This window comes from Antedon mediterranea, chromosome 6, assembly GCF_964355755.1.
Source record: "Antedon mediterranea chromosome 6, ecAntMedi1.1, whole genome shotgun sequence".
NCBI lineage: Eukaryota > Metazoa > Echinodermata > Crinoidea > Comatulida > Antedonidae > Antedon > Antedon mediterranea.
This window is the reverse complement of record NC_092675.1, coordinates 27,901,474-27,918,529: the sequence shown is the minus strand read 5'-3', so window position 1 is coordinate 27,918,529 and position 17,056 is coordinate 27,901,474. Positions and strand designations below refer to the sequence as shown.

General features: G+C 33.4%; 2 protein-coding genes across 9 annotated transcripts in view; one reads left to right on the top strand and one right to left on the bottom strand.

Annotated features, from left to right (window-relative positions):
- Nucleotides 1-3,720: 3,720 nt before the first annotated feature.
- LOC140051020 (stomatin-like protein 1) lies at nt 3,721-13,070 on the top strand. Of its 2 annotated transcripts, none has more exons than XM_072096085.1 (8): nt 3,721-4,072; nt 7,328-7,531; nt 7,773-7,867; nt 8,889-9,038; nt 9,220-9,479; nt 10,417-10,499; nt 10,881-11,141; nt 11,653-13,070. In XM_072096085.1, the coding sequence occupies exons 2-8, from the start codon at nt 7,360-7,362 to the stop codon at nt 11,862-11,864; spliced, it is 1,233 nt and encodes a 410-aa protein (XP_071952186.1). In that variant the 5' UTR covers nt 3,721-4,072; nt 7,328-7,359; the 3' UTR covers nt 11,865-13,070. The 2 variants fall into 2 exon arrangements, with proteins under 2 accessions (XP_071952186.1, XP_071952185.1); XM_072096084.1 differs by lacking the exon at nt 3,721-4,072 and adding an exon at nt 5,003-5,176 and having other exon boundaries at nt 11,653-13,069.
- Nucleotides 12,964-17,056, bottom strand: part of LOC140051019 (rap guanine nucleotide exchange factor 2-like) — a 72,371-nt gene continuing 68,278 nt past the window's right edge. For all 7 annotated transcript variants that reach the window (XM_072096076.1, XM_072096080.1, XM_072096078.1 and 4 more), the window contains one exon: nt 12,964-16,692. In XM_072096076.1, coding sequence (XP_071952177.1) covers nt 16,667-16,692 — 26 coding nt within the window. In that variant the 3' untranslated portion in view covers nt 12,964-16,666. The remainder of the gene's footprint in view (nt 16,693-17,056) is intronic.

Below are 17,056 nucleotides of genomic sequence, written 5' to 3'. Positions count from 1 at the left end.
GCATCTTTGCAGAAATGTTCTATATTTTATCTTATTTATCCTCCATTAACCCCATACAAAAACCATCGGAGACAAACTATCTGTATAAAACGTGTTTATTTATTATTATATAAAAGATATGACAATAAAGATTTATTTTATCTTATCTTATCTTATCTTATTTTCTGGGACATACACACCGACTAACATAAACGTGTATTCATAATTATTATATTACAATACAATATCTTGCATATTGTTATAATTCGCTACCAATGTAGCAACATTGATTAAAAAAATCAAAATTTAACAGTGTGGTGTGTTGATCGCGAATGACAAACACTACCGTCTTTCCCACTACACCTGCACAGCCATTGCATAGCAACGTACGACATACCAAACCGTTTCGTACACCTGAAATGAAAATAATAAATTCAATTTCTTTTGAAATTGAGGGCGGCAAACATAAAATGTACGAGATCGAATACAGGTTGAAAAAAAAATGAAATAAAAAAAAAAGTTGTCAAATGTGCTCTCTCTGCCTCAGCACTAAGGCCCTGCCACAGCCTTTTGGGGTCGTTTCCAGCACATCACCAGATGCATTGATGTTGTCGCCTCATGATGTGTGGTGGAAAGGGGGACGTATGATCTGTGAACCCCAAACACAGTGGCCGCATGCCTTTAACTCTATTCCACCGACCAGCGTGGGAATCGAACCCACGACATGCGTGTTGTCAACACGACGCTCAGTCGCCTGAGCTAACTGGTCATTTTGGTTTTAACATAGAGAGGTTCACTATAATATCTCTATGGTTTTAACAAGGTTAATAGGATATTTATGATGTAATGATGAATTACGTAATACACGTATAAATAGACTATTATCAGCTGTTCAGGCATGTACTACTTTGTGGCTTAACGGGTAATTCTCAGGTTTGGGTGCTCTCCGTTCTTGTAGATTGGGTTCGAATCTCTACGGATATTTTTTTTATGGAAAATAATGAATATTGTTTTTCTTTTATTTTGAAAGAGAGATATTTTGAGGGTTGTACATGTCAGTCCTAAACATGGACCTTTTTAAAAATCAAAACAAAGTTGCATGGCATAATATTCTCCATTGAATAGACTGCCATAAAACCTCGTGTACTCCTTCATTTTTAGTACTCTTGGGTGGGCTTCTTTTCAACATGGAGAAGTTCCTTTCGATTACTTTTGCAAACTAAAAGAGAGGAGCTGCAGGTTCCCGCCCGGAAAATGTTTTATTTACATGATTTGAACAATCTTCTAATGTAAAGATTAACAGCATCAAAATTTAACAGTGTGGCGTGTTGACCGCGAATGACTAACATACCATCTTCCCCATAATACACCTGCACAAACTCATTTGCATAACAACGCACGGCTACCAAACTGTATAAAATAGAGCTAGCTGCAAGGTCCCCGGAAATGACATCTCTCATTTTTTCAAACAACATGTATAAGAATCTTCAGTACCCCACCATGCTTGGGACTGAGCAAAGACAATTTTGAAAAATAGAGGTGCATCGGTTCCCGCCCGAAAAAAAAAATTGCACTTTACATGACACAACTTTGCGCTGATTACTAGCTGCATTATGGTAGTATGTTTCCATAGGTGTTTGATCAGGAAAAAATGACTGGGGTAATAATGTTCAGCGCTTAGAGGTTTCACAACATTAGGCGCTATATAAAACTAGGATATTGTTATTATTATATGAAACAAACTATATAAGACTTGTCCCCGAAAATATGAAAACTCTCGTACTTGCCCACCGTTGGGGCGGCAGAGCTAATAATGAAAATAGAGCCCAGAATTGCACTTATAATTATTAATATATATAATCACTTATGATAATTATGATAATGTTAAAATTTAAACTATCCAGATGCGACTTTAAAATTGTAGGTGGGGTTTTCTACTTTAAAATTTGACTTCGTACGTATATGCTTAAAGCCTGGCGAAATTAGTCTAAGCTTCGAAATTGGTCAAGAAATCGGCATCTTTGCAAATGTTCTATATTTTATCTTATTTCACTCTCCATTAACCCAATACAAAAACCATCGGAGACAAACTATCTGTTTAAAAATTATTTATTCTATGATGGTGCGGCCATACACACCAACTACCATAAACGTTTATTCATAACATACAATATATTGCATGAATCGGACATTGATTAACAAAATCAAAATTAAGTGTGGCTTGTTGACCGCGAATTTCCCACTACACCTGCACAACCATTGCATAACAACGCACAGCATACCAAACCGTTTCGTACACCTGCGATGAAAATAAATTCAATTTATTTTACAATTGAGGGCGACAAACATAAAATTTACGAGATCGAATACAGATTGAAAAAAAAATGAAATAAAAAAAAAGATGTCAAATGTGCTCTCCCTGCCTCAGCACTAAGGCCCTGCCACAGCCTTTTGGGGTCGTTTCCAGCACATCACCAGATGCATTGATGTTGTCGCCTCATGATGTGTGGTGGAAAGGGGGACGTATAATCTGTGAACCCCAAACACAGTGGCCGCATGCCTTTAACTCTATTCCACCGACCAGCGTGGGAATCGAACCCACGACATGCGTGTTGTTGTCAACACGACGCTCAGTCGCCTGAGATAACTGGTCATTTTGGTTTTAACAAGGTTAATAAGATATTTATGATGTAATGATGAATTACGTAATACACGTATAAATAGACTATTATCAGCTGTTCAGTCATCTACTACTTTGTGGCTTAATGGGTAATTCTCAGATTTGGGTGCTGTCAGCCTGGGTTTCGCGAACCTCTACGGATAGTTTCCTCTACGGATATTTTTTTTTTTTTTATGGAAAATAATGAATATTTACTCTGTTAAAGGGAACACAAAGGATATTGTTATCATTACAATTTTGTGAATTTATTTCTATATACCACTCTGCTCCCCTGGTGCCAAATTTGACCCACTGGACCAGTTACCGTAGTACTATTTCTATTTCGAAAGTAAATAAAGGCATAAATGGCGCTTCGTAGAGACGTACCTCAAAATAATCAATAGGTATTGAACATAATAAAGAACCAAACTGGTTACTTCTGTCCGTTAGCCTTTGTCAAAGTCTTTCGCCCGTATTCTTAAACCGGACTTTAGTCGTAGTTTGAGCTAAAACTAAAAAAATGACGTCATTTTAATTCATAAACCGAACTTCAACTAAATCACCGACTAAATCAGGCCAACCTCGACTAAATCGAGACGGATTTTGATCGATTTTTTTAGTCCTGGAGGGAGCAGGCTAAATGGTCGACTAAATGGTTTTTAAACGATGTTTATAAAAAACGTAACAGTTATTGAGTTGTTATATTGGCCAGATATTGAAGAATGAAATATCTATATTTATATTAGCTTAATTAAATATACATTGGTATAAGTTATAATAATGAAAATCATCTTTATTTACAACTGTATACAAATTACATTATTTTCTTCGCGCAAGTCCGACTTGAGCTACGTCACGCCATAGCGACAATGGGAGATGCGGCAATTCACCACGCGATGGAATGTTTAGGGGGCCTAGCGCTTTCTTGTCACGCTTTGAAGTGCGTGGTTCGTCGCGATCATACTTTGTTGGGGGCCTAGAAAATATAAAAGTTACCGTACCGCCATGGTTCCTAAATATATTTTGAAGATTTTTTTTGTTGTTAATCAAATATACTTCACTGTTAAATTAATACTGATATTGTTCTAATAATTAACGATTAAAATTATTTTTCATGTATATAGTCCTGATGCGTAAAAAGTGTTGTAAGAAATGGAAAGTGATATCAATGCGCAAAATTTCGTCTGCTCCTCAAATACTCTCTTGTCATTGGCCAATGTATAGCCTTTGTTACCCAGACGTGTGCAACTCGACTAAAAGCTCGACTTCATTAAGTCGAACTGCAAACTTCGACTACTTCATTTTTTAATCGAATTTGAAGTAATAGCTCGAACTACGACTTTTTCAAGTCGAACTTCGAACTACGACTAAAGTCCGGTTTAAGAATACGGGCGTTTGTTTTGATCAGATATGAAGGCTCAGATATGGTGGGAGGTTGGTGTGTGAAAATTTTTGTTAAATAAAACGTTAGGCTAGCTGCTTTACTGCTTCTTTAGACCTAGCTAGTTAGGCCTAGCTATTGTATTGTATTGTAGGACAATATCTATCCATTCATTAACCTATTATAAACTAGGACTAGGTAGGCCTAGGCCCTGGCCTGGCCCTAGACTAACGCCCGTATTCTTAAACCGGACTTTAGTCGTAGTTCGAAGTTCGACTTGGAAAAGTCGTAGTTCGAGCTATTACTTCAAATTCGATTCAAAAACGAAGTAGTCGAAGTTTGCAGTTCGACTTAATGAAGTCGAGCTTTTAGTCGAGTTGCACACGTCTGGGTAACAAAGGCTATACATTGGCCAATGACAAGAGAGTATTTGAGGAGCAGACGAAATTTTGCGCATTGATATCACTTTCCATTTCTTACAACACTTTTTACGCATCAGGACTATATACATGAAAAATAATTTTAATCGTTAATTATTAGAACAATATCAGTATTAATTTAACAGTGAAGTATATTTGATTAACAACAAATAAAATCTTAAAAATATATTTAGGAACCATGGCGGTACGGTAACTTTTATATTTTCTAGGACCCCAACAAAGTATGATCGCCACGAACCACGCACTTCATAGCGTGACAAGAAAGCGCTAGGCCCCCTAAACATTCCATCGCGTGGTGAATTGCCGCATCTCCCATTGTCGCTATGGCGTGACGTAGCTCAAGTCGGACTTGCGCGAAGAAAATAATGTAATTTGTATACAGTTGTAAATAAAGATGATTTTCATTATTATAATTTATACCAATGTATATTTAATTAAGCTAATATAAATATAGATATTTCATTCTTCAATATCTGGCCAATATAACAACTCAATGACTGTTAAGTTTTTTATAAACATCGTTTAAAAACCATTTAGTCGACCATTTAGTCTGCCCCCTCCAGGACTAAAAAAATCGATCAAAATCCGTCTCGATTTAGTCGAGGTTGGCCTGATTTAGTCGGTGATTTAGTTGAAGTTCGGTTTATGAATTAAAATGACGTCATTTTTTTAGTTTTAGCTCGAACTACGACTAAAGTCCGGTTTAAGAATACGGGCGTAAGTCTATGATGAGGCCTAAGTAAGGGCCTAGACTAGAGCTAGTAGTAGGCTAGGCCTAGTCTAGTAAGGCCTAGACTATGAGGCCTAAAAAGAGGGCCTAGCTAGTAGGCTAGGCCTAGTAAGGCCTAGGCCTAGTTGTAGTACTTCTAGGCCTACTAGGCCCTAGCCACAGTGCATATCGGCCGCCAGTCATTTCGGCCTCCGGTTATGGAACACCTAAAATCATGAAACGCCAAAAAGGACAAAATTATGTATTGTTCATTTTGGCCGCCACAATCGTCAATATTGTTAATGTATGGCACGCCTTAATTGTCAAAAAGGCTGTATATGTTATGCGCGATATGAACGATTTGCGCAATTTGAAATTGCGCAAAAAAAATCCTTGCGCAATTTGAATTGAAACATGTGTTTCAAATTGCGCAAGCAACGTATTAAATTGCGCAAGTAATCTGCAAATTGCGCAAGGTTTTTCGAAAGATTGTGAAATCATGCACACCCATATTTTTATAGTAATTTCTAAGAATGATTCAAAATTAAAGATAAATATCGCATTTCCTTATTTTAGTAGTGCAAATATTGTTATAAGTTAGCATACCGTCGAAGAACCGACGAAGGAAAACGAAGCGGTGGTGTTCCACCAGGCGGGCACGGCGCGGGCGGCCGGCTATACTACTCTAGCCTAGCTAGGGTCTGGACTACTGATACTGACTAGGTTACATGGCCTAGCTTAAAGCCCCATTCCCTACGTTTTTTAGATCTAATTTAAGATCACAAACTATATTTAATGTAAAAATAATACTATATGGTCCTATTGCGATAACTTTTTTCGTCTTTAAACGGTTAAAAATGTGAAAAATAAGTCGATTCTAATAATTATAGCGGCCCGCTATAAATCCCAAAATGCATTGCGCGCGGATTGATATTTTTGTTTTTCACCTGTAATTCGCCCACTTTTCGATCGATCGTGAGGCCAAAACAAATGGAAGACTCCTAACTTTTCAGCGAAAATACCGGGTTTTCCCCAATTTGTATCAACAGAGTCTGGCAAAAATAGAAAGACAATTAATGCAGCAACTATACAACGTCAGGCTAGGTATATAGCTCGCGTACGATGTTCGTACGTTACCGATGTTTACCAGCTAGGCCTACAAAACTAAGCCTAGCTAGGCTAGGCCTAAGACCGTCCACGAGAGGTCGATCGCCGCGAGCTACTTAGGTAGTGCATTGTTTCTCACTTTTTATCATAATTTACCATAAAACGTACATTTAAGACAAGGAATGACATGGTTTAATGTTTTTAAAGTGATATATATGTATTATTTTCCAAAAAACGTCCAAAATTGCAGGGAAGGGGTCTTTAAACTAATATTAAAAACTTAAAAAGTGAGTATTAAACATTATCTTCATTGAAATGGTCTTATTTATTTATAATAAAATACTAAATTTTAAACTCCTCTGCCTAGGCCTAGCCTAGCCATGTATGGGAAAATTTACAGTTCGTTTTCAAATTGCGCAAAGGTGTCATATTGCGCAAGAACTATCTTGCGCAATTTACAAATTGTGCAGCGCAATTTAAAATTGCGCAAAGATTTCCTTGCGCAATTTGAAATTGCGCAAGTTGATTGCGCAATTTGAAATTGCGCAAAAAAATCCTTGCGCAATTTGAAATTGCGCAAGAATTCTTTGCGCAATTTCAAATTGCGCAAGGATTTTTTTGCGCAATTTCAAATTGCGCAAATCGTTCAAATTGCGCATAACATATACATGTGCCTATTGTCTGAATAGACGTGCGTATTCAAACAGCAATAATAAAAACGATCATACTTTTTGATTTGTATGGAGTTGCGCTATCAATATTTTACTATCAATATCATTCGCCGGCTTCTTCCTGAGCCCTACAACACCTCCCCCCACTCCCCGCCCCCACAACAACAACTGTGAAATAAAGTCGTTATTTACACACGTCTATTCAGGCGATAGGCACATGTATACACCCTTTTTGACAATTAAGGCGTGCCATACGTTATTAACATTATTGACGATTCTGTGGCGGCCGAAATGAACATTACATATTTTGTCTTTTTTGGCGTTTCATGATTTAGGGCGTTCCATTTGCTAATGTAAAAATATTCATTGTTTTTTCTAAAGATGTGATTGTGAAGACACATACCTGAGATTCAATGGCTGCCTTCAAGTACAATCGTTTAGGTGACAGACGCCAGGAGAGCTTAGATTCAGAAGGTGGCAGTGCCTTTGACTACAACTCGGCATTTGATTACAACTCAACTTTTAACTATGAGTCAGCCTTTGCCTATAGCAAGAATTACTACCCTCAAATTATGGAGGAGAGAAGTAAGTTACCATGGATCTTATTTACGTTTTTCCTCATTCTGTTACCGTAAATCTTATTCAAGTAAATTTTGTCATTCTTATCAGAAGACGGAATGTTTAAAAATTAAGTATAATAACTGAATACACACATTTAACCACCTAAACAATGTACAACATTGTGTTGTTATATACTTGATTGAAAATAATACTTATTTGTTAATAATAAATAATAGTTAAAAATCCATTTAAATTTTGTTCACAGCTTTTAATGAACCACTAGCAGCGAAGATCTGTTCTTATATACTCATTGTGTTCAACTATATACTCGTTATTTTTACTTTTCCATTTTCTATAAAGGTAATTAAAAGAGTTACTATAATAATATCTTTATTTATTTATTATTACTACAGTATAAAGACATAGACATACATTATTTATTTGATTTTACTGTACCACCACACAGTACTACTAGGCCCTGTAATAGAATAACATGATACACAAGACAAATTACAATTACATACAATTGAAAAAAAAACCACTAGTTTCCAGTAAAGTAACCTTACCCACAGTATGGTAATTATATGGTTGGGGTATTTTTATGGCTAGCTGTACAATACACTATAAATATCACTATTATTGATTTTCATTATGCTATTTACATTTTATCTTTCTTATCTCTGTTTCGTTTCTACATAAAAGAAAGTTTTATTAATTCACAATGAGAAATAGAATATTTAATTGAAGGATGTTAATGTACTTTTGATGAATAATACATCTTATTGATAAACCACAGCTTAACTGTAAAAGTATTTTTAATTAATATACAGTATGCTGTGTATATTGTTGTATAGTATAACCCCAAAGACAATTACTGAAAATGAAATGACAGTGTTGTGGGTATCAGTGGCTGAATCTCAATGGAGATACAGTACAAATGAAATAAGCAAAAACAAAGCTCAGATATTATGTAAAACCACTAGAAAGAATTTGGCAAGCTTTCAGAAAACAATTAATCAATCTTCAGGGCTAAATTAAGAATAAGCCAACCTTAAAATAGTTGCATTGCCAAAAAGACGGCAGTAAATTATTATGCACAGTAATTCAAATTCTGATTAATTGGCATAGTCAACTATTAGTATTCTTTAAAAAAAAGCATGACTCATAAAGAACCAATATAGATCTTTAAATAGAATTATTTATATTCAATTAAAAAGTTAGGTAAATTAAATGTTTTAGCATTGAAAGAATTGAAATACAATTTAGAAGATAGGAGGAGTTTATTTGTAGTTTTTCAATTAAATAAAAGATTAGAGAATACTACTATGATTATTTTACAGATGATCATTGTACAATTTACATTTCTTATGTTTTAATGTAGACACTTAAGTCTTTTGAAAGAGCTGTGGTATACCGTATAGGGCGTCTACAACCACTCAAAGGACCTGGTACGATCATTATACTACCACTCATTGATAGATGGCAAAAAGTGGACCTAAGGACAAAAGCATTCAATGTTCCACCACAACAGGTTGGTCTTCACTCAAACTTTATGTGACAAAAAAATGTGATGTGCCCATGGACATGATGATGTCATATCACTACCATATTTAAGCATATTAATACCATATTTTGGCACAAATTTATAATCAGGTTTTATCAGTGTAAAATTTAAATAATTTATATTTTTATTATTTATTGTTATTTTTTAGTTCCTGATTGGAGATGGTGCAGGCATATCTGTCGGTGCTACGATATATTATCGTATTGTTGACGTGAAACGCTCTGTTAACAGCATACAGGACTTTAACCACTCCACCCGTGTACTGGGTCACTCGTTGATGGTGAAGTTACTTGCAACAAAGACAACGCAGCAATTGGAGACGGAGAAAGCGCATATAAGTGAACAGCTCCTTGAAGACATGAACGTGGTAACCCAAATGTGGGGTGTGGAAATATCCAGGGTAGATCTGTAAGTGTGTTGATGTTACCAAATATGGCAATTCTAGATGCATAATGATTGTTGTTACTATGGAAACTACTGCAACATAGTAAACTAGTTAAGGCCAATTTATACAGACGAGTTGTAACAGTAAGCGGAAACATAGCTTGTCCCACATGGAATCTGTATCTATCTTGAGCAGAACCGTCAGTCCACTCCGCAATTGAAAAAGAAAGGGTAATATAGATTCTATATTTTTATTACTGTTACTGCTTGTCAGTGTGTACATTGTCATTTATTATTATTTATTAAAGCCCCCTTCCCTACGTTTTTTAGATCTAATTTAAGATCACAAACTATATTTAATGTAAAAATAATACTATATGGTCCTATTGCGATAACTTTTTTCGTCTTTAAACGGTTAAAAATGTGAAAAATAAATCGATTCTAATAATTATAGCGGCCCGCTATAAATCCCAAAATGCATTGCGCGCGGATTGATATTTTGGTTTTTCACCTGTAATTCGCCCACTTTTCGATCGATCGTGAAGCCAAAACAAATGGAAGACTCCTAACTTTTCAGCGAAAATACCGGGTTTTCCCCAATTTGTATCAACGGAGTCTGGCAAAAATAGAAAGACAATTAATGCAGCAACTATACAACGTCAGGCTAGGTATATAGCTAGCGTACGATGTTCGTACGTTATCGATGTTTACCAGCTAGGCCTACAAAACTAAGCCTAGCTAGGCTAGGCCTAAGACCGTCCACGAGAGGTCGAGCTACTTAGGTAGTGCATTGTTTCTCACTTTTTATCATAATTTACCATAAAACGTACATTTAAGACAAGGAATGACATGGTTTAATGTTTTTAAAGTGATATATATGTATTATTTTCCAAAAAACGTCCAAAATTGCAGGGAAGGGGTCTTTAAGAAAAAATCAAATTTCTCAAACCTTTTTTGACAGGTCTGACATAACTATGTTGAAGGAGGCACCTTCAAGTAACAGTATGCAAAATATAATGGAACAACTGTTTTCATCTGCATCAAGTAAGTTATCACAGTTAAGAGGATGTGATTTACTATGACCTACGACCTATTGCATCATTGGCTTTTGTCTGGACCTACAATCCACCAAAAACTATGTTGCTGGAAGCACGTCCTAATGTCCCCACATGTGCACAATAAATTGATATGACATCGCAATTCAAAAGCTCTCTAATAACCCATGTGGCCAAGTGGACAGGCACCTTTTTTCTTTACCTGTTGGCATAAGCTCAACTCACCTGTTTTTCTTTTATTGTTGTTTATGTTTATTAAAGAATCAGTTTGTTGTATTTAAACATAAAATAAGATTTTCTTTTCAGCACCATATTGAGACTGTTGAATTGTGTTAACAAATTAACCAAATGTATCATATTCCCCCAACAGGTGGTAATATGTGTCTAAGCAATGCACCAATACCACGACCGATTCTTTTACCAACAACACAACCAAAACCGAACACAACCTTCACGTATAGCAACGAAACGGTGAATGTACAAAGAGTGGTGCCCTCTATCACACCTGCACTCCTGTTAGCCTCTGTGAAACCTTTATTGAACGAATACATGGTTGGAAGTGTTGGGGCAGTATATCAATTTAACCTAACAGGGGATAATGGTGGTATTTACTTTTTGGATCTGAAAAATGGTAAGCTTAAAAACTACGATATTATACAACTAGTCTGAACTCTCTTAAAATGCAAGTAACTACAAGATACAAGATACAAGAAAACTTTATTCATCCCAATACTATAGTATGGTGAGAAGTTACTGCATCAATATATACCAGTTTAAATTCACACTCCGTACTCGGTCATGCATCTTGTGGCAACATGTAGAGAATATGAAAACATATTCTTAGACAATTAATGTATATACCAAAGACATTTACCAAGAAATTATTTATTTTATTGCCATTAACAATGAGTTAATTGGAAAAAAACTATATTTATTTTATATGTTCTTATAGGTCATTAAATAACTTAAAACTTAAATAACTATATCAGATATATGGCACCATTTCTGGAGTCCCTACCCTGTTCACATCAATTTTCTATAGCTTAGTTATAAACATCTTGTTTTATTCATTTTAATGTTCATATTCTAGAAAACTGTGCAAAGTTAATTTTTCTAAATATTTTAAATGTATTATTTTAAAGGACTGGGAGATGCTGGAGCTGGAGAGCCTCCTATTGGTGAACCAGATGTGATTCTCAAACTATCAACTACTAATCTTCCACGACTAATGTCAGGACAAATGAAGGTCATGTCCGCGTACATGAGTGGACAATTGAAGGTAGAGGGCGACAGATCAGCTGCAATGAGATTGGAAGAAGTCTTGAAAGAGTTGAATAAGACATTGAAGTTATAATGTGTTTTAGTCATGTATAATAAGTGCAATAGTTTAGCTTTAAACACTCGCATCTTTTATAAAGTGTAATTTATTTTAAAGTTTTCTATTAAAACCATTAAACACTAGGTAATATTACTTAGCTGTATGTCCTTAGATCAGAAAGTAGACACATTATCTACCAGAGATTGTTAATACCTTTGTCATTATATGGGTTTCATATTACTATAGCATTATAAAATACAGTTAATATTACAGTATATTATTCAATTGATTTGTTTTTGAGAATGTTCTGTTAGACTGAATTCTGAATCCTCTAAAAAGTCAACCTTAAGCTCTGTTTACACTATCAAACTCGTTTACAAAAGAAAGTGTGATATGCCCAAATATGGTAGTGATATGACATCATCATTTCCATATATGGGCACATCACATTTTGTGTTTGATGCAAATAAATCAACCGAGGAGTAATGCATCATTGAATTTAAAGCAATTCATTTTATTAAATTAAGTTATTATTATTAAATGATTTAATAAGTTATGATGAATAATTGTTGTCTATTTTGTGCCCAGCTTACATGGATAAACCGATATAGGCCTTTAACTCTTGAGGGGAGAATATAACTGAAAACATATAGGTATTTAGTGAGAATTAAGAAGAGGTAAGAATATTGATGTAATGTATTGAAGGGAAAAAGCACCTTGGTTTTATATAGACAATAGTATGGTAGGTTGAAACAGTATTTGAAAAAAATCAATTTGTACATTTCACAAACTGTTTGAAATCTTCTGTTTTTGTAGACTATTTTTTAGCCTAAATGATATCAAATATTTGAACATGCATACTGTATGTCAACTCAATTTTGTTTGTTTTTTTGTTGTTCAGAAATACAGTACAGTACTGTAGAACTTGGGGAAAATAAAATATTTTCAAATATGTTGCTGTAAATGATGCAGGATTCCCACAATTTGTGGCAGCCATAGTGTATTTATATAATATGGTCTTTGCTGTATATATTTTGTGTTGAAATTGCTCAAGACAATTGTACAACAATTCTACTTAAAATCATGCATACTAAATATTAAAAAATAAAGACAAATAAAAAATCAACTACCATAATTAGATTTACTTTTATTTTATTTTTTTGGAAGAACAAAATCTCTTCTATTTGTAACTATCGACTCAGCAGTGATCCACTATGTACAAAATATCAACACTAAAACAATGTGTAAAGGTTAGCTAGCATAGAACCACACATAAATACAACATGATTAAAATATCCATAGTATATGGGCCACTTACAGTATTAAAACAAATTATTTTTATCAAGCCCATCGAGCAGTGGTATAGGCCCAAACATTGTATAGCACATAGACGTACCACTAAAAATACATTGGATACTATTTTTATATACATTTACATCCAAAAATGACCAAGTATACAATGTACATATACAGTATAGTATTCGTAAATAAGAAATAAATTCTGGATTATTCTATCATTAAACACAGTTTTTTAAATTCACCAATGTACTGGAATAAATCTCGATATTTCTTTATATACATATTTTTTTATACAAATTCTAGATGTAAACATTAAAGAAACACAGTAATCAAGGTATAGCAAGTATAACCAGTAATATAAAGTAAATTTAAGAACACATACTAATTAGGTGGGCACAACGACATCCGAGACAAATCATTGTAAATCAAATAAAATACTATTAATAGGAGATTGATTAAAATCAAATTAAACTGAGAAAAATAGAATAAAATAGAATTGGCAAGGCTAGGTAAACAAGTATAGCATTTGATATGTTCAATTTTATATCAATATTAATTCATTATACATATTTTATACTAATTAAAATACAAAAAAATTATATAAGATTTCTGGCAATTATTATCATCAGTAAAATAATTTATAATACCAAATGGAAATACTAAGAACCAATTTACATTAAAATATTATTTTCCACTGTGTCAATTAAATCATAGAAATTCATTCAATTTTCTTAAACTATTTCTTGAAAATTTGGTATCTGCAGTTACAAAACTAGGACTACATTCTCTCTGCTTGACCAGCAAACTGCTAACAAATTTTAAAATTGATTTTTACCATCAAAACAACGGCCAAATTAATTTCTTCCATATATTGAACAAATTTAAATTATTTACTACATTTTATTAATTACTAACAATTTTGTAGCAAATTTTCAATTCATTAGAAAATATTCCTAAACTCTAACATGTTAAGTTGGAATTATTCTTTTTAATTGTATATAAAAATGAAAATATCTTGAACTCTTACCAGCAAATTTACAAACACAAATCTATTTAATTTTGAATTCAAGTATCAATAACGGACAAACACAATGTAACAATCACTAAAATACATATTGCAAATGGAGATGATATGAGGTCCATTTAAAAAATCAAGTATATCATTTACGCTTTTACATTAGCTGTTGTGGGAAAATGGTTTACGAAGGCTTCATCTAATGTTACACCATAAAAATATATAAGACCAATCAGCAATACACTATAGACATATAATAAAAGCCGTTGATTGCTATTAATACGGTAAGTAGGTTGATATTGGTTTAATACATTTATCTATACTTGTTCATAAAGGCTTAAATGTACAACATTTGTTTATAATTTATACCCTGGTACTACTACACTGCAGTTACTACTGGAGTTAATAACATATTTTGGATTAGAGATTAGAAATCATAAATAGTGTACAATTACTACTTACAGCATAATTTAAAAATACCTTTAATTTATTTAATTAGAAATTGCTTGATTTGTGTATACATATTTTTCCCTAAATTATATGGCTATTTCATGGCTATTTGTCCCTTAATTCTAATTGGCTATTTCATGGCTATTTGTCCCTTAATTCTAATTACCATTAAAGGATCATTTCAAAAATATTCTACTGTAGTTACTGCAGTAAATATTTTATAATGCAATAACGTATGATTTTATTTTGTTTTAAAGTAGTTTATGAATCTTTCAATACAATAAAATTGCATAAACATGGTTAAAGTTGGAACAAAATGTACTTACTGCAGTAGAATAATTTTCACATGGTCCATTGTGAACATCTATTACTAGTTTCAATATTATTATTCCCAAACCCAGAAATCACCATAATACAGTACCTACTACTACTCCAAATACTATGATGTGAGCTACTTGATGCATTTAATTGTTACACATGCTAAAGGTATTAAATTAGGAGGGAGTGTGTACAAACAGTAGGCCCTAAATACTTACTGTTCTGTCTATAGTAGAATATGAATACTAATTTCAATATCTGATTATTCCCAAAGCCAGTAATCACCATAATACAGTACCTACTACTACTCCAAATACTATGATGTGAGCCACTTGATGCATTTAATTGGCACCTATGCTTAAAGGTATTAAATTAGGAGGGAGTGTGTACAAACAGTAGATCCTAAATACTTACTGTTCTGTCTATGTTACCTAACAACACAAATCTAAATTCTACTATATGGTAACAGTTTACAGCGTGCTATGGTATTGCCTTATAATATAAATAAGTGTTATGCAACAATGTATATGCTACTATATTTATGTTAGGTCACTAAATTGCACAAAAGGGCAAAGGTTAAAGAGCAAAGGTTGATTTCAATTTAATCAAGGCTAACCTACACAATTACATGGTTGTTATAGCGATAACACAGGGCTTGTATACCAACATACTACATTCCGAGGAACAGATTAAAAATATATATATATATATTCCAGGAGAAATGAGGGACAACATGTTTCTATAGTATAATCGATAACTATAAAACCATTTATTAATAAGTAAAATATCTAATTAATTAATGTTTTAATTATAATTTTGACGTGTATTTAATATTAAAATAATATTTACCTATACATTATCAACAATTCCACAAATAAATTCTAAGAAGTTTATCATCTTATAACAGATCAACTGTATCTGTAGTCGTACTACGATCATTTCTAACATTTAGGAAGTTTATTATTTGTCTTAAAAATCAATTAACAATACTTGAAGCACCAAAGATCTGGATACTCTAAAAAAAAAGCATCAAGAATAAAAAAAATATTCAACCAGATAAATGAATTGACAATAAAATTGTCATCATATTTGAATACAATTTTGAGATTTTCAAGCCCTGTTTAATTAAACAAGTTTTAAATAAATAAATAAATTAAATAATAAGGTATATTGATGAGGACTCAGGACAGCAAGGTAAAAAATCCTAAAATCATATAATTAAATACTATCTTTAAAACATACTATGCTTAATATTCTATATCAGTATGTAGGTCTGTGTCTATTTATGAAGAAAAAAATGCATTCAAACTAAATCTTGATCAATATCACCTTTCATTAATACTACTCGTTCACACTCCACATAACTGTTTGAGGTATACATGGCTAAAAAGTTTTCCCCAATCTACGGGGTTGCAACAGTTTTTATCCAAACTCAGATGTATTTTAAGCTTGGTAGACAACCTTCCTGTTTTCTGTCTGCATTTAGCTGGTAATATAATTGTATTGGTTACAGCTATTACTTCTATGTTACTCTTCCCTCGACTGATATTTTCTGTTTAATCCCAATCCTTAGAATATTAAATCATTATCATGGAACAAGGTGTACAAGGGATTGGCAAGAGGTATTGGTAAATTGTCCTAAGCCTGGCAGACACCAACAGCAACATGTAAACTCTGTGAGGGTTTCAATAATCTTCCTCCAGGGGTGACTGGAATGTGATTGTACGTTGAAAAGGGTTACACACACATTTTAAAATCACACCACAGAGACCTGCTCTTCATCTGAAAAAAAAAAATAAAAGTAAAAATCTTCAAGTCTTGAAAATCAAGTTCTGAAAATACCCAACAAATGTTTGTTCTTCCAAAAGCCACTGAATGAAAGTTTTTGTTTGTGTAATACTATAAGTGAATGTCACTATAGAGGGCATTCAGAGTGAGACCTTGTGGGTGTTGAGGATGGAGAGACTCCTGTTTTGATGGAACAACCCAATAAATATATTGCATTTATAGCTGTATGTCAAGACTCTGTGTGATTCATTACTACCACTATACAATCATAGGTTAGACTTGTATTCACTAGAAATTTCTTGACAAATTTGTATAATTGAAGCAATTGTGTGGGTGTGGGTAATTAGGACTTTTAGAT